General features: G+C 31.3%; 1 protein-coding gene across 1 annotated transcript in view; it reads right to left on the bottom strand.

Annotated features, from left to right (window-relative positions):
- The window catches only part of LOC106470870 (E3 ubiquitin-protein ligase HECW2-like), an 83,944-nt gene that overhangs the window by 34,579 nt on the left and 47,196 nt on the right, over positions 1-2,169 (bottom strand). Inside the window, exon 10 of the mRNA XM_013931447.2 lies at positions 1,112-1,254. Within this exon, the coding sequence (XP_013786901.1) occupies positions 1,112-1,254 (143 nt within the window). The remainder of the gene's footprint in view (positions 1-1,111; positions 1,255-2,169) is intronic.

Genomic DNA, 2,169 nt, shown 5'->3' with positions numbered 1-2,169 from the left:
GTAGTAGTGTGTGTGTGTGTGTGTGTGTGTGTGTGTGTGTGTGTGTGTGTGTGTGTGTGTGTGTGTGTGTGTGTGTGTGTATATATATATATATATAGGTGACCAAGGGAAGCAAGTTCAGTGAGAGATACTTAGACTAATCTAGATAGACTACTTGGCAGTTTAGCCATGATGGGTGATTTCTGAAGACCTTAAAATGAGTTAGTGAATGTGGTTAGACTGCTTAATTGTCAGTTAAGACGTAAGAGGCTGTTTATAAAGTGAGAGTTTCACAGTTTGTATTGTAACAACAGACATGGAGAGGAATAATTTGTCTTGTCAAAAGGTGTTGTAAAGTAATTGAACCCACCTGTGTGAACTTTAATGAAAAGGAGAAGATAAAGTTCTGGATACAACTGTGGTAACCCATGGGGTAACATAAGTGAATTTATCACAGATTGTGTAGTAAGAAACAGAGTACAGAAACATAATTTGTTTTGTCAGTTGGGTTCTAAAGTAACTGAACCAGCCTGTGTAGACTTTTGACAAAAAAAAGAGAATTATTTAGAGTTTTTGATACAACTGTGATATTGTATAGTGTAATGAATTTTTATACATATGTTTGACTTGTTTTGAATATATTATTTTAAAATAAGTGGATTGTGTGCTGTCCGTTTATTGTTCTAATTTATTGCTAACAAGTCACAAACACTTATTATAAACAATCTGGCCCATAAAACCTGGCAGGTGGTAACAAAAAATTAAATTCAATACAACATGAACACCCACAACATGTTGCATACTGAAATAACATTATTAAATTTACATGAACATCCTCAAGTAGTTTTTCTGTATGCCAAACATATGATTATAATTATGTAACATTTACTGAATATGTTTAGAAGAAATTACCAAAAACTGAGAAAGATCATTGTAAAACAGTATAATAAAGCATATTTTCTACCTTCTTTTACTGTAATTATGGAATGACCATTCTTACAGTTTACGTCTGAGATAAATGTTACATTTACAAGCTAAATTATTACTTTTCTATGTCTTAAGTAACACAATGGAAAAACTGTAGTCCAAATCACTATGAAACTCATCTGCCATCCCAAAACATATAACTTACTCTGTGGAAGAGGCTCTTCTAGTTCAATTCTCTGGTAACGAATAGTTCTTTCTGGGATTGATGGTAGTCGTGTGGATGGTGGATGGTTACCCACCTGCAACCGAGATCCATCAGGAATGCTTGATGCTAATCTCATGGGTTGGCTGAATTCAAAATACAAAAACTGAGGACTTATACCTTTCAACTGAAAGTAAATCTGTATAAAAATCTCAAACTAAGAAACAATAAAAAGTTGGACAATCTTTTTGATGTCAGGTACAACCTGAAATAAAACTTTAAAAACAAGTTAAGTCAACTTATTTGACCACAGTTCTGCTTTTAAATAAAACTGTTTACTGTTTGAACAATATTTCAATATTGTAGTATACTTTATAACAAAATAAGCCTACTAAATGTTATTGAGATAATGTGTAATAATGAAGAAATGGTTGATGTCAACATACATTTTATTCTAGAAAATACAGAAATGTTCCCAATATTTGTTTAGTTGTTAGGAAAAATATCAGCAGGAGCACTCCTACCCCCTTGTGAGACTGACTAGCCAATATTAACCCTGAATGTATCATGCATAGCATAGCACTTAACATGTGATATGCTACGCATGTTACTGATAATGTATAATTCTAATTCCATGGACTGGAATAAAAAAAAACTTGTGATCATGACACCTCCATATAAAGTTAAGAAGAATTTGTTACAAGAGAACATGGTGTTTCTTGTTCTATTGTGTGCATGCCAAATATGCCTGACAGTATTTTGTGACTAATTTTATGAAGAGCTTCAGAATGTTATTTAAAAATGATGGGGATGGGGAGTTTAGTTTTCAGGTTTAAAAATTCAGAATTAGCTTTTACAATCATATATTAAATGATACACATAGTTTTTATGTAAAATAAAATTAATTTCTCTAATGGAAATTTAAAAATTCTTATAATTTCAGTATTGTAAGATACATGATCACTGTGATTTAAAAAAAAATCAGCTTGATTATAAAATGTGCATTATTCAAGTAAGTAGAAAAGAACCTTACTTAGTATATATATATATATATATATACT

This window comes from Limulus polyphemus, unplaced genomic scaffold, assembly GCF_000517525.1.
Source record: "Limulus polyphemus unplaced genomic scaffold, Limulus_polyphemus-2.1.2 Scaffold4260, whole genome shotgun sequence".
In the NCBI taxonomy this organism is placed as follows: domain Eukaryota; kingdom Metazoa; phylum Arthropoda; class Merostomata; order Xiphosura; family Limulidae; genus Limulus; species Limulus polyphemus.
Note: the sequence above shows the minus strand (reverse complement) of the source record. Positions and strands in the feature narration are given on the sequence as shown.